Source organism: Sciurus carolinensis, chromosome 3 (genome assembly GCF_902686445.1).
Source record: "Sciurus carolinensis chromosome 3, mSciCar1.2, whole genome shotgun sequence".
Classification (NCBI taxonomy): Eukaryota; Metazoa; Chordata; class Mammalia; order Rodentia; family Sciuridae; genus Sciurus; species Sciurus carolinensis.
The window spans coordinates 2200035-2217277 of NC_062215.1; the positions used below are offsets into that span (position 1 = coordinate 2200035).

General features: G+C 58.2%; 1 protein-coding gene across 28 annotated transcripts; it reads right to left on the reverse strand.

Annotated features, from left to right (window-relative positions):
- Positions 1-1515: 1515 nt before the first annotated feature.
- Endov (endonuclease V) lies at positions 1516-15322 on the reverse strand. 28 transcript variants are annotated; one of them, XM_047545209.1, is made up of 13 exons: positions 15224-15321; positions 14963-15134; positions 12280-12414; positions 12021-12060; positions 11119-11231; positions 10118-10186; positions 9742-9870; positions 7351-7424; positions 6966-7160; positions 5177-6503; positions 4394-4535; positions 3623-3786; positions 1516-1858 (listed from the first exon to the last, which is right to left on the reverse strand). In XM_047545209.1, the coding sequence occupies exons 1-9, from the start codon at positions 15277-15279 to the stop codon at positions 7058-7060; spliced, it is 891 nt and encodes a 296-aa protein (XP_047401165.1). In that variant the 5' UTR covers positions 15280-15321; the 3' UTR covers positions 1516-1858; positions 3623-3786; positions 4394-4535; positions 5177-6503; positions 6966-7057. The 28 variants fall into 28 exon arrangements, with proteins under 28 accessions (XP_047401165.1, XP_047401174.1, XP_047401166.1 ...); XM_047545218.1 differs by having other exon boundaries at positions 1516-3786; positions 12276-12362; XM_047545210.1 differs by lacking the exon at positions 3623-3786.
- Positions 15323-17243: the final 1921 nt, after the last annotated feature.

The window sequence follows — 17243 nt, forward strand, 5'->3', positions numbered from 1 at the left end:
AGTCCAGTGCTGCCATTGTTTGGGCCTTGAGCGTCCCCGAGAGGCCCATGTGTCAGGCTTGGTCCCTAGCCCAGGGCATTATCCAGGGGGTGGAGCCTGTGGAAGGCGGGCCTAGTGGGCTGTGCTAGGTTGCTGGGGATGTGCTCTCCAGAGGACAGTGGGCCCCTGGTCTCTTCCTGTTTTGCTTTCTGGCTGCCATGAGGAAAGCTGCTTGGTTCCTGCTATGATGTGCTGCCCTGCCACAGGCCCAAAAGCAATGGGGAAACCCAAAAGAAACCTCTGGAAACATGACCTTTCCTCTTTTTAAGGCGATTTTCTCAGGTATTTTACCACAGTAACAGAAAGCTGGCTAGTACAGGCAGTCTCAACCCACACAGCACTGCGGACCCAGAGGAGAAACCAGCAGGCCTTCAGGCAGCTGGGTTTCAACATGGGGACATGCGACAGTGCAGTTCCTATCTAGGCTGTTGTCAGACACCTGAAGTCATGTGTCCATGTGCCTTAGGAACTCATGGAAGTTAACAAAGCAGCTCCATTCCCAGCCTTCCTGCTGGAAGATCACGGCTGGGGCGCTGGCTCTGTGTGGGCTGGTGCTCTCGCCACTTAGTATTAAACCAGGGAGCTGTCTAAGATACAAGGCGGTGTGGGATGTGGGAAGGACGGATGCCATCCTGAAGTGGACAGAACTTCCTGGGCTGGAGAGCACGGAAGTCCCTGCAGGTGGAGGTGCTGCAGGTATGAAGATGACCGGGACAGATGGATGCCTGAGGAGGAATGGCTCTGTGTGGCTTATCTTTTGCTGCATAACAAGTTACCCCAGAACAAAGATTCACCATTGCACAGTTTCTGGGGGACAGGCATCTGGAAGCAGAATGGTGGAGGATTCTGGTTCCAGGTGTCATGAGGTTGCTTGCAGCCAAGAAGACAGCCTGGGCACTGTCCTGCCAAGTCGATGGGGGCTGGAGGACCACTTCCAAAATGGCGCCCTCACATGGCTAATGGCAGGAAGTCTGCACTCCTCACCAAGTGGACCCATTCACAGAGCAGCCTATGAATGTACGGGGCCGTCCCTCAAAGAAAATGCCAAGAGGGAGAGGAGGCAAAGAGGAAGAGAAGCAGGGCAGACAGAGAGAAAGGGAGATAGAGAGAGAGAAAGAGAGAGAGAGAGAGAGAGAGAGAGAGAGGGGGGGGGGGGGGAGGGGGGAGAGAGGGAGAGGGAGGGAGGAAAAAAGAATAAGAGAAAAGAGGGAAAGAGAACAGCAGAGAGGAATAGGAAAGGTGGGGAGAGAGACAGGAAGAAATAGAGATAGAGAATGGGAGGGGGAGAAAAAGAGGAGAGAGACAGAGAGAGAGAGACCACTACCAAGACAAGCGCCACAGTGTACTCTGTAACCTAACCCTGGAGCCAGGGAGAGTGCCATGACTTCTGCATCTTCTGTTGGTCCTATGGACCCACCCTGTGCCTTGAACCAGGACAAGGACACCAGTTCCTAGAGAGCAGATCACTGGACCACCTTGGAGACCAACCTCCATAGCCTGTTCATATTCCATGGCAGGGTTTAATAAATAATGGGCACATAGAAAATAATCCCCCCAAATGAGGCAATTATTAAGTCCAGGAAAAACAAGAGGCTGCAAAGAGATAGAATTACACGTTTCTCAGCGGCAACCAGTGTACGCAGAGAAACATCTTGCACACGTGGAATCCCGAGGCAGGGGGTCGGAGGAAGGAGGAAGAGTGCTGTGTGCACACGTGTGTGCGCACCTGGCTCTGAGTGTGAACGCGTGTGCCTCTGGGCTCCGTGAGAGAACAAACTTTTAGCTCCTGCAGTGGGGTGTCCACGGGTAATTTCTAAACCTGAAAAGAAAAGGAAAAGGCAGCAGCAACGTTGCTGTTCAGAAGTCACTACCGAAAGAGCTGGCCGAAACGCCAGGCAGGAGGGGCGCAGGGGCTGTGAGAGGTGCTGGGCTCCATCCCAAGCTCACAGGGCCAGCCAACCACTCAGGACTTTGTTTAGAGAAAAAACAAATGACATTTAGATCACTAAAAACCACACCCAAGGCACCCAAGCTGCCCCTGACACCCAGCTCCCCGCAGCCTGGGCAGGAGCCTAGGCAGCTGGGCCTCTTCCTGGGTCTGGGCTGCCCAGGGTCCTCCTTCCCCTCCTGCAGGTGCCCTGGGTCTTTCTGCTCTGTCCTGGTCCTCAGCTTGTGCCCCTGGCCTGCTACCACCTCGGGCTGCCCTCTGCAAGGTGGGGAGGAGCCTGAGAAAAGGAGCCAGCGAGGCGGGGAAGGGCTGCCACCTGCCTGCACTGCCTCGGGGGGGCACGGAGGCTGAGGGGCTTGGTGCCCTGGCTGGGGCAGGGGGCAGGGAGCAGGCCATGCCATCTTTCCATGCTCCTCACCCACCACCACCTGCCGCTCACCCACATGCCAGTGCAGCCGCCTCAGCTGTCATCAGTAATTGGCAAACTCCACGAGGGGCCTGGCCAGGGTGAGCCCCTTCCACATGCAGGCCTCTGGTGGCACCCCAAGTCCCTCACCTCTCTGAGGGACCAGTGGGCTGCCTCAGGCAGGAGGGGGGTGGGGCACTGCGCCTGGAGGGGAGGGTGCAGACGCCCCTCTGGCCCCTACACGTGGCCTATTCTGGAGACCCCATCCTACCACCCCACTGAAGGAGAAAGGCACAGAGAGGTGAAGAGATCGCCCGGCACCCGGGCGGGGCCTGAACTGGAACCTGCACCCAGCTGTGCCCATGGGGACACAGCGCTCCCCGCAGAGCCCTTCAGACGCTCCTCTGGGGAGGCAGAGCCGCCCTCTGGGGCGTGTGCACAGCTCTGGGGATCTAAGGAGCAGGGTGGCTCCCCTGCAGCCTGAGCGGGCCCTGGGGCCCCAGAGGGTTGGACCCAGGAGGCCTGGGGCTTGAGCCAGTGTCAAGGAACAGCCAGGGGCCAGCACGACCCTCAAGCAGTCCAGTGTCTGCCAGGGGATCGGACTGACTGGCCTTGGACAGATCACACAGGTCACTCCAGCCCTGGCTGTGCCTGCAGTTCCTGAGGTCATAGGAGAGCCCTGAGGGGTCCTGGGTGAGACCCAGAGGCCCGGCCAACCAATCCCTCGACGCCACTCCGTCCCAGTCCCTAGGCAGGCTGGGGGGCTGGGAAGGGGCACAGAGGCCCGCAGGTGAACTGCAAAGTCTATTTGGATCTGACTTGAATTATTAAGAGGTTCAAGAATATTCTTAGCCCTGATGAGCTGTGGTCTGCCGAGATGGACATCACCGCGGCCTATTTTTAAGGCTCTGCGGGAAGGAGCTGAGACGCCACTGCACTTAGCCCTCGCCGCCCCTCTGCTCAGGCTGGTGTCTGCTGCCCCTGCCCCCACCCCAGCCCCAGCTGGCCACCACCCTGCGAACCCCACGTGCTCCCTGCTGCTCGGGTTTGTGCCCTGAGTGCTATGAACAGCCTGGAGGGAAGGGTCTGCCTTGCTGCCCCTACCCATGATTGGCTGGCTGGACAGCCATCACCCTGGCCTCTGTGGGCCCTGCTTCTTCTCCAGACAACAGCCTTCCTCACTGACGGTCACCCTGTACCAGGCCTGAGCCAACCCTCACGCTCCTCACCTCCTGGGGTCTTCCCAGTCCCAGGGAAGCGGGGACAGGTATTGCTCCCTCCTGACGTCTGGGCTGTGCCCAGGGCCTGAGAGAGAGGCAGCCAGATCCCAGCCAGCTATGCTCAGCTGCAACCCTGTGCTTCCGATTTCCTTGACCCGTGTTCCTGATGGAGTCTGCAAGAGGTTAGGAGGGCAGCTGGTAGGGCCAGCTGCACGCTTTCCAGCCTTGACTTCCACAGGAATGCCAGGGAGTCAGTGTGTGAGGTCTGTGTGGGGTGTGTGGACAGCTGGCCAGGGCTGTGCCTCCTGGGGTCCTTGATGGCCTGGGGCACCCTGGCAGGGGTTCTGAGCACCAGCTCTGGCCCTCCACCTCAGCAGGTGGGTGGAAGGAGGTGCGGCTTTCCCATGAGCACCCGGGGGACAGACAGGAATCTGGACACTGCTGGGGTCTTTTGTAGCTAGTCGCTCCCTGCTCAGGTCCCTGGAGCCCCCGTGGCTCTCCCCCTGGCCCTGCCCCCTCTGCTGCTGACTCAGGTGCATTCCCTCCCTAAGGCCAGGCAAGTGTCTCCTGACCCCAGTGGGGAGGGGTCCCCCAAGGTGTGCCTACCCCTGGGCTTGGGTGAGACCACCACCTTGTTCCTGGCTCTCCACAGTGTGGTGCCTGCCCAGGCCTGAGGCGGTCTGTGTCCCTTACTTAGGCCAATGGCATGAAGCTTTAGGGGGACGGCTCTGGGGGCTTCCACCACTGCCCAGCTCTCCTCACACCCTTGATGGGACTGACCTGTGCACAGGTGCCTGTTGGGCAGGTGCCACCCCTCTGCCCACCATCTTGTTCCTGGGCCCAGACCCCTGCTCCTCAACGTCACTTCCTGCGTGTCCAGGGACTTCTGTAGGTATCTGCATATCTACTGCCACCCCCAAACCTGAGGACAACAGGCTCTGAGTGGGGCTGGTGCTCAGCTTCCTCAGAGGCTGATGCAGACCCACCCAGGGGGTCCTCAGCACCCACTGAAGACTGGCTCAAGTAGGGCCTGGCAGCTTGGCTACATCTGGAGAGACATGATGGGCCGTCCCGTGGGCTCAGCAGGAACCCATCACCCCCAGCATGTGACCGAGCCTCTTTCTCTCTGCCCTCCTGTTTGACCCACAGCCAAACCACACTAGGGTAGGGGACAGGGTGCTGAAAGAACCAAGGAAATATCTGCAGATGGTGTGCAAGGCATCAGTGGGTTAATTTTTAATTTTGGTACCAGGGATTGAACCAGGGCATTTTACCACTGAGAAACACCCCTGGTCCCCACTTTTTTATATTTCATATAGAGACAGGGTCTTGCTGAGTTGCTTGGGGCCTTGCGAAGTTGCTGAGGCTGGCTTTGAACTTGCGATCCTCCTGCCTCAGCCTCCCAAGCTGCTGGGATTATAGGCAGGCATGTGCCACCTCACCTGGCAACATCAGTGTATTGAAAGCTGCTCACAGGGAAGGCCCAGGGCAGTAGGCTGGACAGGCTGCACCTGTCCCTCACAGCACAGTGCACAGTCCCTGCAACTTCGTCCCTTTCCACACCTTGTCCAATGGCAGCTGGCTGGACGAGAGGAACTTGTCTCCATGGTGCCCCCAACACCAGGCCAGTCACCGAGGGAGAGGGGTTTGCAGGTCAGGTCACAGCAGTGACGTCATTAGAGTGCTTCTTCTGCTTTGATTCCTTCATGACCAGCATCCCAGAAGCAGCATCCTGGTGTGTGCAAGAAAGCAGCTCCTACTGATAACGCTAGTCTGCCCTATTTACCGTGTGTGAGAGCCAGCGTCCCTCAGGGTGGCACTGACTGGACATTCTGGTCTGGGCTTAACATGGCTTAGGAAATAGGGAAACAGTCTCTCACCGTCCCCTATCTCTTTAAGGACAGCGCACCTCCCTCCTCCACGGCTGCCGCCTTCTTCCATCCTGATCCAGAACTGGGAAACAGGGCCCACAGGATCTGGCAGCAGCCCCACCTACCCTCGGTCAACTCCACCCTGGGAGCCTGGAGTCTGGGGGCAAACTGGCACATGCAGGACTAGGGCTGAGGCAGGCCACCCACTGTGCCCTTCCTCTCGGTTGCCACTTCAAGCCCGTGCCGAGAGAGGACGTGGCCAGACGGGCTGGGAACAAGTTGCCTCCCACAGTGGAGATGAGGCTGGAGACTGTGCCTCGGGGTGAGGGTGGAGGAGCAGGCACGTCCTGGCTCTCTGGTGGTGGGCGAGGGGCCTCAACTAGCTTCTGTTTGGCATCCTCTGAACCCCTGGCTGCCTGTGCCCACCCTTGGCCTCATTTCAGGCTGAGGACAGACTCGTGGGTGCTGAAACCTGGCCACACCAGTGTGGACCCTCTGTGGCCCACTATGGCTGGTGGGGCACCAGTTACAGAGGAACCCTGAAAGAAAAGGCAGAGCAGGAGGCGGCTGGTTTATATTCAAAGGAGTGGACTGTAGTGCTCGCAAGGCCTGGTCTCTGGGTGCAAATCCTCTAGGAGGACAACTGCAGGCACTTTCTGGTCTGGAACTGGTCCTGGGAAGGTCTGTGGCCACACCCACCAGCCAAGGCTGGAGAGGGTGGGCTGCCACCGACCAAGCTGGGCTGTGCCTGGCCATCTGCTGGGTGTTCCAACGGGCACGTCCAAGGTCTGGGCCTCTACCTTGGTTGGGTGAGTGAGGTCCTCACAGCCATTGCCTGAGGCTGGAGAAGGAAGCCAGCAGCCCAAGTGCTCATGGCACCCAGTTCCCTCCACTCCAGCCTCGGCCTGCTGTTCCTGGAGCCTCCAAGTCTGTCCTGGGGCCTCCGCTGTAGTCCTTAGGGGTCTGCAGCCTCTCCCGGGTCTCCTTTGGGGCATGCCTTTGAACTCTGTGCCTGGCTCCTGGTAATGACACGGAGGAGGGGCCACCATCAAAGGTCAGAGCCAGCCCACAAGTCCTGTGCAGCCCCTGAAGGCCTGAGGATGGCCCAGCCAGAGCCTGACAGGCTCAGTGGCACTTAGGCTGGCCAGCCCGACTGGGAAGCTGGGCAGTCCCAGCAGCCCACCTCTCAGTTCTCGAAGCAGCTTAGTAAGGCCTAGCAACAGCCAACAGGAAATGAGGGCAGAGGGGAGATGGGCAAAGGGTATGTGGCTCTTGAATGGCTGTGACATTCAGGCCTGGGCACCACAGTCTTCCCTCGGAAGTGAGGAGTGCCAGGAACATGGCCCGGAACCCAGGCTGCCACTGCGCCTGCACTGCTGCCTACAGACCCCTGGGCCTCCCCTTCCTCAGCTGAATGGTACAATCCCATGCCTGACTGGTGAGGCTGTACCAGGCTTTGCCAACCTGTCCACAGTACTCACAAAAGCCTGCCTTGTGACACTAGGACAAGAATGTCCCCATGCCTCCCCACAGAAAGTCCTCCTCAGGCCCAGCCTCCCAGGCATCAGGAAGATCATGGGCCAGGTGCATGTGAAGTGGCTGTCATGTGGGGCTTCCAGGGCCATGCCATTTCTGTGGAGCGCAGGCTGAGCGGGCCTTGAGGAGCTGGGGCAGCCCTGCTGGGAGACAGGCCTTGGATTGGGTGTTCTCGGAGAGTTCCCATCAAGCCAGGAGTCTGTCTCCCTCTCCTTCCCCTTTGGAGACATCTCCTGTGTTCCCTGCCAGTCCCAAGCCACAACAATGCAGGAGAGGCTGGGCCACTGCAAGCAGCCACCTGTGGGCAGCCTGAGCCTCCCCCGTGCTCACCTCTCCTGCCCTGGTGCAGATGGCCCGAGGTGTCCCAGAGTCCTGCGAATGTGCTCTCGAGAGCGGATGTCAGCCTGGAGGAGACAGAGCTGGTAAGTAAGATGTGCGGGCTAAATCTGAGCCAGACTCTGGACACACCCTTCCTGCCCAACAGCCTGGGGACCCCCCACGCCTCCCACAGGAAGTCCTCCTCAGGCCCAGCCTTCCGGGTATCAGGAACAGCAGCCACTGGTGTGTGGGCGACAGGGATGCCAAGAGCTTCAGTACTGAGGGCCTGAAATGGGGGAGGGTCCTAGGATCCTCCCCACATGAGCAGCCCTATTGGGCTTCCCTGGAGACTTCACTTGGCTCTTCTGAGGACTCTTGGCAGAGCTGGACAGACCTTCAGACTAGTGTCAACTGTGACTCCTGCCACCTCTACAAAGCTCAGCAAGGTCACCAGTGAAAGAGGGCTTGTGGGCCCCAGGCGGGGAGTGGGACAGGCCCTGGTAGGGAGGGACATGGAACAGGGCTCAGTTCCAAGTGGGACCCTGGCCTCAAGAAGCCCCCCTGATCCTGCTCAGATGGGTTTAGCTTAGCTTTGGGGCCATGTGACTCATGCACAGCGGCAGTTAATCCCCAGATGGTCCTGCTTCGGTCAGTGGGGAAGTGGGTCGGGGTGGGCAGTGGGTGTCTGGCAGGCCCCAGCCCAGTGTGGCAGGCACACTTGCAGCTGGTACTGGCAGCACAGCAGCATCTATGACCAGGGCCACCAGAGCAGTGGGAGGGAGAGACACCAAGCCTATTCCACATTCTCCAGAAGCTTCTGGAGGTGGGGCCGACAAGCCAGGGAGCCTAGGAAGAAAATGGCAGGCCTGCTGGACCCTCACCCATCCCAGCAGGCACGGGACCATGGGCTTCCGGGAGCAGGTGACTTTTCTCTGTAAGTGTGGGCTCAAGACTTGGTGGGCTCAAGACTTGGTGGGCTCTTCCCCAGCTCGAGGCACATGATCCTGCCTATTTCTAGGTAGTCAAAGTACTTTTCAGGTGGCTGACCCCTCACCTGCAAGAACAGTGGGCACTCTGTGGTCAGCTGAGAGCAAGTCTGGGATAGCACAACCCAGAGGTCTGGGGCTGGGGGCCTCTGAGAGAATCTCCTGGATTTTCTCTCGTTAGGTCACTGGGAAAGAATGGAAGAGGAAAGGCCTCTTGGGGCTGGGGAAACTCTCAGGGTTGGCAGCCTACGTGACTGAGGCGCAGCAACAGCCCGGATGGGGAGAGAGCAAGGCTTCTGCTGGTGGATGCCCACAAGCCCACTCCCCCACCCAGCTGCCTGGGGAGCCCAGCCTCTGGGCTGTGCAGGCTGCTGCTGCCACCTGGAGGCCGTTCTGCACACCTGCAACCGGGCTGAGTGTGGCTGCCTCCATCCACCTCCATCCGCCCAGCACAGGCTACACAACCCAGGAGTGGGGAGATGGGAAGCAGCAGACAACAGTTTCTAGGGCTGGGCTGCAGAAGGCAGGGCCTCAGGTGCAGACCCCGTTCCCAGCTCCTCCCAAAGGCCTGGTAGCACACAGGGAGCTGCAGCCCGAAAAGGCAGATCTGAACATCCTGCACATTGGCTGCTGAGTCCCTGCAGTGAGGTCTGCAGTCTGAAAGATCAAGACACAAACTGGCTCCAGACTGCTTTACACTTCCCTGCTCTGGTTGAGCTGCGAGAGCAACTCCTCCCTACCCCGGGGCCTTTGCAAATGCTGTTCCTGAGTCAGGAATGCTCTCTTCCTGAGGACAGCTTCTCTTGGATTTTTACCTTATGGTTTCTGTGGAACACATACTGGCATGTGACTGGTGTCCCCTCATCAAGACTGAACACAAACGTGAGTTGCGGGCACCATGTGCTCAGCTGGAGGCTGAGTTCTTTTTCAGGTGAGCCAACTGGCTCATCAGAGTACTGATCCCACCCACCAGTTTAGGTGCTGGGTACCTGCACAGCCACACCCTGGAGTTCCGAGCCAGCATAAGCCTTCCTCAGCACTCTCCCCATGGTGTTCCTGCAAGGGCCTCCAGCCAAGAGTTGCTCGTTCTGGGCTCCTGACTAGGGACAGTGCAGCACTCTGCCATCAGAGCAGACAACCTGGTACTCAGTGCAGGAGGCTCAAGTGAGGGAGAGACTGAGTGTTGGGCACAATGACCTCTGATGCACAGGCAGGATCAGGAAGAATTCCTGGGAACTCTGCATCCTCCTAGCTATCCTCCTGCCTCCAGGGCCCAGTAAGTTCACACCAGGCTCCCCAGCAAGGGGCCCATGGACCTGCCCTCGGCCCAGGGACATCTTGTCCTCAAACCACTGCTCTGTGACCACAGCTGAGTTGACAGGTGGTGAGAAGTAGAGGGGCATGTGCTGGACCCAACCTGGCGCACGGGCTCTGGGATCCGGAACCTGCAGCAGCGTTGGGCTAGGCGCACGGCCACCTCCAGGCTGATCCTGTGGCCCACGGAGATGTAGAGAGGCTTGGTGCTGCGGCTGTGGCTCTTCAGGGCCTAGAGCGTGGAAGGGAAGTCAGAGCTGTGGGGACACATGCCCCGGGTCCAGGCCAGCTGCAGGGTTAGAGGCTCTGACCAGGTCCAGGGTGGTAGCAGGGAGCTCTTGGACTCCCGGCCTCAGGCTCCTTCCTGCTGCCTGTCCCGCGGCAGATTGGGCGAGTGCTGGCATCGGGGGCTGGGTGCAGGTGTACAAGTGCATGCGCTGCCTGACCTGGCGGAGTAGGGTGAAGGCTCGGCCACTCACCATTCCCAGGACAGTCCCAGAGCCACCTGTCAGAGGAAATGTATCTCCTCCAGCCTGCAGGAGCCGGATCTGGAAAATGGGGACAAAACTTGCAAACGACGTCTTTTCTTGGTGAAGGCCTGAGGTGAGCCTCTTCCTCTTTATAACCCAGTCACAGCCAAGAAAGGGAAGGGCCCTATCTTGGATAGATACTGCTGAGACAATCTTGAGGGTGCCCAAGGACCCCAGGTGACCTGACAACAGGGGCTTCCAGATGGGCAGCAGCTCAACCAGGACCACAGCTCTGGTGAGCAGAGGGTGCTAAGGCACCCAGGGCCACCTGGCAGCAGGCTGTGACCAGGACTGAGCTACCACCTTCCCTACTAGGAACTGGGGCATGTGTGGGTCACCTCAATACTTTCTTTTGGATGGGAAAGGATGGGCCCAGAGTGGGTCATGTTGGCCTGGGTAGGACCTGGACACCCACCCACTCCACAGGTGTTTATGGAGCAAGTGCTCCACAGAGGCGCCTGAGCCATAGGAAAGGACAGATGGGGTCTCTGCTCTCAGAACTTGCTGTCCAATGGAAGAGCCAAAGTGTTAATGTCCCCTCCGGAGGGCAGGCTGCAGGATCAGAGGAGGGAGATGCAGGGGTGAGCAGAGGTGTGGACACAGTCACAGGCAGCACTGTGAGCAGGGCCTGGAGGCCCGGCTAGGTGAGCACCAGAGCCCAGGCGGCCAGGATGGTGTGGGGGTGACTGGGGGACATAACCCATGGTAACCTACACGGGCGTGGCAGGAGCAGAGATGGAGATGGAGGAAGTGATCACAGTAGTGGGAGGAGTCTAGCAGCCCCAGGGGGTGCAAGCCGCGGCTGGGAGGCACCCAGAGAACACCAGGTCTGCTTTACTCCAGGCCACCCAGGGACCCAGGGGTGTTGGGAGGTAGCTGACCCTGTCCCTCCATCCCCAGGGCCATTCCAGGCAGCTGGGGGCTGAGCAGGGCTGTCTAGGCCCCCTCACCTTTTCCTTGTGCAGGGCATTGTTCTCCAGTCCATCCACCTGCAGGAGTTTCTTGGCCACCCCAACGCAGGGCAGCTCTGTGAGGACGCCCAGGTGGCAGGCCACCCCAAAGCCTGGCAGAGGGCAGAGGAGGGTAAGCTGGGGCCACCCCAATGCAGGGCAGCTCTGTGAGGACAGAGTCTGGCAGGGGGCAGTAGGTTGGGCAGCCTGGAGACTGGCACAGGATAAGGGATGAACAGATTCTCGCCATCTGCAGACCAGCAGCAGAGCACTCAGGGAACAGGCTCCAAGACACTCTCTGCCCTGACGTCACGGGTGAGGCTGGGGCAGAGGAAGCCTCCGGATGGCCCAGCAGCCTAGTTAGCAAGCTCACAACACTTCACTCTGCTCTTCCTTTCATTTCCTGGCAACTTCCTTCTTCCTCTCGCCTTGGCTGCTGCCCTCAGGCCTCTGCATATCTTCCCATGGCCTGGGTGCTCATGCCCAGGGGCAGCCTGCTGGTTCCAGCACCAGCATTCAGATCAGCGTGAGTTTACCCTTTGCCTTGGGTGGCCAAGGTCCCTGCATCCACAAGGAATGGCCCTCCTGTCTGAGTATGGACAGAGGCCTGACTGAATTCAGGTCCTATGACTTTTCACAGTGGTCAGGTTGGTACTGGACCATGGTGCTGGAGATGGGTCAGTGTAGGGCACTATGGGGAAGAGGAGGGTAAGCATGAAGGTGGGGTGAAAGGAAGTTCTTCCCTGGGTGGGGATCTGCCTCGTGTCTCACTGCATGATGGTGAAAAACAGTCCAGAAAGGAGCCATCAAGACCCGGCTGGCAGCAGATGCCCCTGCAGTGGGGTTGGGAGTGCCCTCTCCCAGTCTTTCCCAGTGACCTTCTCTTTAGGGAGCAAGATTACCTCGGTGGTGGAGCACCCCATTTCCATCCACAAGGAGAACCTACAGAGCCACAGGGGAGTCACAGTCAGCTAAGCTGACCCTCACTCCTCAGGCTGGGCTGTTCCTGGGGCAGCAGGAAGGGGAACTGCCACAGGGTTCCAGCTTTTTAGAAAATCCTCTTCTTTTCTGGCTATGGGTGGTGGTGGCTTGCAGGGGGCCTTCCCTCCCCCAGGCAGAAGCAGAGGGGCCACTTTCCTGCCCTTGGGATGAATCACCTGCCTGGGGCATGAGGCCTGGCTCCTTCTCCTGTAGCCGTCGCACCAAATCCACCAGGAAGGGCACCTCTCGGAAGGCCAGGAAGCCTGCCACATAGGGGGCCGTCAGGTTGACCATTTGGCTCTCTTCGTACACCACCTGCCACCAGGTATGCAGGTCAGCAGGTGCCTGAGGCCACCTGCTTCCTCCCTCCATTTTCTCTGCCCTGTTGCTCTGTTCACTGCCAACAACCAACCTTCCTTCTCTGCCTTACCCATGGGCGGGATGCGCAAGACAATAGGTTTGAAGGAAGGGAAAAGATAACCTTCCCCACAAATGGTGGTAGGGATTGAGTGTGCTGTCATTTCAAAGGTGCCCACCTGGGACCTGGTGTGCATGAGGAACCCCGACCCCTCTTCCCAGGAGCTCTTTTAAGGGTGGTGGCTAGTCTCACTCCTGCTTGCCCCCTGCCCTCCTGGGCCTCCTTGTAAGTCAACACTGACTCTTCCACCACCTGCACGGGCTGCTGGAGGCTCAGAGACAAGACACAGGAAGGTACCAGCATGAAGGCAGCGTTGGATGGACACTTAGAGGCATGGGGAAAGCTAGGTCTCCTGGAGGCTGTGACAGTGAGGTGGCCATGCTGGCTTTATGAAAAGACCCCTCATCACCTAGAAAGATGGGCATGACCTCAGAGCTAGGGAATCCAAAAGAACAGTGGTCTCCAGAGACAGGAGAACTTAGAAAGAGACATTGAGGGAGTAGGGAGGGCACACTGGTGTATAGTTGTGGGAACAGCAGATGAGCTGACTCTGAAGGTCTTGCACACGTTGCCAGGAGGTGTTGTGGACAGAGGGCCCAGATGGACTGGCTTTCTGGAATGGCTGGGAACAACCCAGAGAACTTTTAAAATTCAGTTACCTTTCTTTTTTAATATTTTGTTTTAGTTGTAGGTGGACACAATACCTTTATTTTATTTTTATGCGGTGCTGAGGATTGAACCCAGGGCCTCAGGCATGCTAGGCGAACACTCTACCACTCAGCCACTACCCTAGCTCTCAGCTCCCTTTTCAGGGCTTCTCTAGCAGAGAGACTGTTTTTAAACCCAAAAGACCCTTCCCTAGAGTGGAAGAGGGTGGCTGGTTATAACCTGGTAGAAGATATAGGTCAACCTCTGCCTAGAGAACATATGAGGGCAGAGTCTCTTAACCGTGTGTTTTCATTATTCTCACTGGCCTGAGTTTCTTTGCAGCCTGGTTTGTTTCATTCCCCACCAGGGGGCACAGTTGCATCTGTAATAAGCTCATTTTATGTCATGTGCATGGGAAAGGAGAGGGGGCTTTCCTTTCTTGTTGATCTCTCTGGTTTTGGGAGCTTGTGTGGAGAAGTTTTAATTAAGCAGCCACCATCATCCTACGGGGACACAGGATGCCCCTTGTCCCTGTGGAAAGTCATCTGTAGGCTTCAGCAGTCCAGCCTGCTTGAGCTCACTAAGAATCAGTTTCTCTTATCTACCACTGGAATGACCTCCCCACTTTGGGTCATTTGCAGATAAGTTTCCTACTGAGTTACTGATAAAAAGGCCAAGAGACAAGTCCCAGCCCTCCAGGCTAACACAGGGGAATCAGTTCTCTTAGGTGTTTAGTTGCTGGTCCAGTCTCAAGAGAGGAGTAGAAATTGTGATTTGGGCACTATCATCAAGCGAGCTGGAGGATTCAATAACAAAAATGGGGGTGGGGAGGTAGAAGGTTCTAGAGAATGTGTGTGTAGTAGGACTCTTGGACTTCCAGCCTCCAGAACTGAGAGAAATAAATCTTTGTTGTTTATAAGGCATCTAGTCTGAGGTATTCTGCTATAGCAGCCCGAATGGACTAAGGCAAGGGTGCAGAGGGCCACTCCTGGACTTGTGGGGTGAGGAGGCTTACTGGAAGAAGCAAGTCTAAACTGGGCCCTAAGAGAGAAGTGGGAGCTGGCCAGGTGAAGACTATTCTAGGAGAGGAAATGTGCCTGGGAAGGCCAGGCGGCCAGGCATAGCATGGCTCAGAGGCAGTCAGAGCCGTCCTGAGTGGGTTTGGGTGTGGGAAGGATAGTAGTGGGGGGAGCCCAGCCTACAGGGTTATATCAAGCAGAGAACAGATCACAAAGGGCCTTCAAGCCACTGTTGGTAAGTGTGAACTTGATTTACCTTGAGGTCACAGGAAGGACACTGAAGTGCCATCGAGAGGACTTATGGTGACATGATCACACTTTTTTCTTTTTTTTTTAAAGGAAATCACTCTCCTAGCCTTGGGCACCAAAGAGCAAAACTTGGGGAGCCGATGGCGATAGGTTTAATAACCTACAGGAGCAGGGAGGGCAGCCCAGAGGGGAAGGGGCCAAGGGGAGGCAGAGTCCAGCAAGACTTAAGAAGCTGAAGTACGGGGCAGACATCAGACAGGGTGGGAGGGGAAGGGCAGAAACCAGGAAGGGAGCCCCTCTGGGCGGGCGCGGCGGCTGGCAGCAGGCCTGCAGGGGCGACGGAGGGGCTTCCGAACGCCGCAGGCCTGCCTCGGCCTGCGCCTCTCCGTCTCTTCCCTTCAAACACTCTCACCCGCTGAGAAATCTACAGGGCGGGCTGGGGACCTGCCCCCAGGACCGCAGAGGAGCAAGGGACGAGGGCTCCTCCACGACCCTGCCCCGGTCTTCAGCCCAGCCCGGCCCCGCTTACCTCGAGCTCCGGGAAGCTGAGCACCACCAGGGAGGCGCAGGCGCGGACGCTGTCCCCTTTGACGAAGGACACGTCCACGCCCCCGACCCGGTGCAGACCCGCGAAGGCGGGGTCCCGCTGCCAGGCCTCAGTGTCGCGGTCCACCAGGAGAGCCTTCAGCCGGGCTTGCTCGCTGGGGGGACAGAGGCGTCAGCCCGGCCCGGGCCCCGCCGTCCCGGGGTTCCCAGGCCGCAGCCCGCGAGCGCCCCGCCCCGCCGTTACCGTTTCCACAGCGACAGCGTCTCCTCCGGCGGCCGCCCCGCGGCCTCCTGAGCCATAGCTCGACGCGCGGCGCCCTTCCGCCTACGTCACTTCCGGCGCGCCGCGCAGGCCGCGCGTGGCCCTGGCGTCGCGCCCCGCGCCCCGCGCCCGGGCCGCCGGGAGTCTCTGACGCGGCGCCGGCGCGGTAGGATGACCGTCAGGCCAGCCCCGCGCCCCGCGCCCCGCGCCGCCGCCGGAGTCGGCCCGGGCCAGCCAGGGTCTTGCCCGCCGCCAAGCCGCACCCAGCACGGGAGCGCGTGTGTGCCGCCGAGTCAGTGTTGCCCCTGGTCCGTGCCCTCAACCTAATGAACATTTACCCGGAGCTCCCAGTGCCAGGCGCTGTGCTCGGGGCTGGGGTTGCAGCTTCCTCGGGTGCTTCACCAGGGGCAGGAGGATGGGTGAGTAGGTAGTGCAGCTGCCACGAGTGCGGAGTGGAAATAGTGCCGCCGGGAGCTGACTTGGATCCATGGTGGGGAGGGCCTCCCGCGGAGGTGGTGTTTAGAGGAGACCGGAAGGGTGAGCTGGACGGAGAACAGCGGGCCTAAAGGTCCTGAGGCCCTGAAAGGCAGCCAGTGAGGCTGAGGTAAGGCAGTGTAACCCATGCCTTATATTCTGAGAACTCGTAAAAGTATATGCATAAGGCATGTAGTCCGACTATAGATTTCATGAGGGCGATACAGAACACTGCATTAGATTGGACTAATTAGTTTCAGGTTTGGGAAAGACTTCCTATAGCACCAACAGTTGACAGATCCTTGAAAGAGGGCAAGTTCTCAGCTAGGGGAGAGGTGTGTCCCATTTCTTGAGCACCCACCCCATGCCAGGCAGGCACTATGCTGTGGTTTACCTGCTCTAGTTTCTCACCACAGAACTGGGAGGCATTTGCACATGAGAAAATGGAGGCTGAAAGAGATCAAGTGGCTTTTCCAAGGTCACTGAACTGGCAAACAGGCAAGCCAAGACCTAGTTCAGGGCCATCTGGGCTGTGGTGTGTCAGCTTGGTTACGTTAGGGTTCCGAGGAAGTAGCTGTGCTCTGACTGAGGTTGCTTTGTGCTTTAGGGCTTTAGGGTGCAGGTAGTGATCAGGAAGGAATACTGATCTTGGGGGGGTCCATGTGAAGGGAAAGGCAGCAGACTGTGGAGCCCCTGAGCAGGAGCAGCCTCGAGCAGTGGGGGTTGCTGCATGTGCGGGGCCCTCCCCAGCTGGCTCTCTGAAATACTTCCACCAGCTGAAAAGGAAGCAGGCTCCCTGACCCTGCAGGAATGGTATGAGTCTCACTAGTGTTTTGTCTCAGGAGAAAGCACTTGTGCTTGTTTCTCAGCCGGACCTGGGATTCTGAATGCTTGAGCATAGGCTCAGTGAACATAAAGGGGTCAGAACGTGATGTGAGTGCCGGCTGCTGCTTGAACCACTGGTACGCAGCTTCCAGGCCTCAGGACTTCTGACCCACCAAGCACTCTGCAGGCCTGCTGGTGTCACATCAGAGATGCTTTCCATTTGCACACTGGTGCACGTGGGCATGCCAGAACTTGGTTAAGTTTGGCTGGGACCTTTCAGCTGATGTTTTTTGTTCACAGTGTTTATCAGTGGAAATATGTTTTTAAGCTGGAACTGCCTTAACATCGAGGAACAGCTGAAATGCCCACGACTGTCTCCCTTAACAAGTGGCAAAAATCTCGTGAGCACTGATGGAATGAAAAGGACTTGAGAGCAATGACTTGAAGTCCTATTTCTTTCACTGCCTCTATTTCCTGTTAGCAGGAAGTCTTCTCCAGCCCACAGCCTGACTTACTGAGTTAGCTAGTTCTCATTCTGACTCCTTGGTAGCTGGAGCTCTGCTGTTTCAGTGAAATCTCTTTAAGCAGAGGACACCGACCCCCACCCCTCGGCTGAGACTTAAGCTTTTTCCACTGTGGACAAGGTGTTCTGTTGTTCTGTCCCAGAGAAAGCTTACCAGCTCACATTCCGGAGTGTGGTCTT

Excerpts from the sequence above, each read along its gene's own strand:
- Endov (XM_047545201.1), bottom strand. The coding sequence starts at position 15,279 with ATGGCTCAGGAGGCCGCGGGGCGGCCGCCGGAGGAGACGCTGTCGCTG. Across the intron at positions 11,232-12,020 it reads TGGGGTGCTCCACCACCGAG|GCTTTGGGGTGGCCTGCCAC; the intron begins GTAATCTTGCTC and ends GCCCTCTGCCAG. Across the intron at positions 10,187-11,118 it reads ATGCCCTGCACAAGGAAAAG|ATCCGGCTCCTGCAGGCTGG; the intron begins GTGAGGGGGCCT and ends CCCATTTTCCAG.